Genomic DNA, 1,271 nt, shown 5'->3' with positions numbered 1-1,271 from the left:
TATATATATATATATATATATACATGTCACAGTAATTTAACTTCGTTAGACTTTTTACAAAAATACATTATAAATTTAATGAATTTTGTCATCAATAACTAATACGCAAATGAAAACATGCAGTAAAAGATAATTCTTTACTCAAATGTCCTCATCGCAAGCAACAGACAAAAGCAAACGAGCTGTATATATATATATAATTAAAAAATTGCATCTTTAACAAGATCAAGTTTTCGATCTTGTTAAAGATGTAATTTTTTATTTTGATAATATATACAATTTGATTAAATAATCAAGTAATGTTCTTGTACCATTGTGCAAATGAGCCACATGAGGAATGTAAAAAGAAGATCAAAGGTGATGAAGAGGCAAAAGAAACGCCTGACATTTGACATCCTGCCGTTGTGTCTCGCTCCTGCGATCAGATCTTCGCTGAGAATGATATCCGGCGTTCGCGTTATACTGTGCTGTGTAACCGAACTTCTCTGAGAGTTGATTGAGCCACTTAATATAGCTTCAGCGGCCATTCTAATTTGCCTCTCATCTTCTGCCATCCTTTCGATGTACTTTTGATGTCGTCGTCGTAACGTCGACCTTTAAGAAAATAGATCATGTAGCAAGCACGTGCAAATTTGTTGTAGAAACCGTAGTAATAATAGCATGACTATTCGTTTTAGTTTTTCGTAATTTTTAAGTTTTATATCTTTCTTGCCTTATTTCTTCTTCCAAAATTAGAATTTATTTCATTTCAAATATAGAAAATGCGATAGAAACAGAGCTAAAATTAATATATCTGATATATGAATATTTATGTTTCGCAAGAACTAAAGCTACAAGAATGATGCTAAAAATAAGGTATTACATGTTGGATTGTGTAATGTCATTTCATCAGTTAATGAACTCTTATTAAGTGAAATAACATATTACACAAGCATATGTAATACTTTATCAATTAATAGTAATCTATTTTTTCTTCTTATTAGTTGCTGTTACATGCAAGGTAAATATATTATTATATGCATGAATAAAACAGTGACAGTGATTTAAATATTTTCTTGTATAAGATTATTATAATTATATAATAATACAATCTTGGAAAATAATATCAAATTCATTATTTTGATGTTAACAGTGCAATAAGTTCGAATCGTGCAATAAATTCAGTTAAAAAGAATAGGTCTATTGTACTTGTTGTATTGTGATATGTTTACAGGATCGCAGTTAATAAAATGCAATGATTTCAGCTTTAGTCTTTATATATATATATATAT

At 28.6% G+C, this 1,271-nt stretch overlaps 1 protein-coding gene across 1 annotated transcript in view; it reads right to left on the bottom strand.

Moving 5' to 3' along the window:
- LOC108688805 (steroidogenic acute regulatory protein-like) overlaps positions 1-1,271 on the bottom strand; it is a 5,823-nt gene that overhangs the window by 3,164 nt on the left and 1,388 nt on the right. The window contains exon 2 of the mRNA XM_018195225.1: positions 305-594. Coding sequence (XP_018050714.1) covers positions 305-554 — 250 coding nt within the window. The 5' untranslated portion in view covers positions 555-594. The remainder of the gene's footprint in view (positions 1-304; positions 595-1,271) is intronic.

The sequence above is a fragment of the Atta colombica genome, unplaced genomic scaffold, assembly GCF_001594045.1.
Source record: "Atta colombica isolate Treedump-2 unplaced genomic scaffold, Acol1.0 scaffold239, whole genome shotgun sequence".
Taxonomy (NCBI): Eukaryota; Metazoa; Arthropoda; class Insecta; order Hymenoptera; family Formicidae; genus Atta; species Atta colombica.
This window is presented reverse-complemented; position numbering and strand designations above follow the sequence as displayed.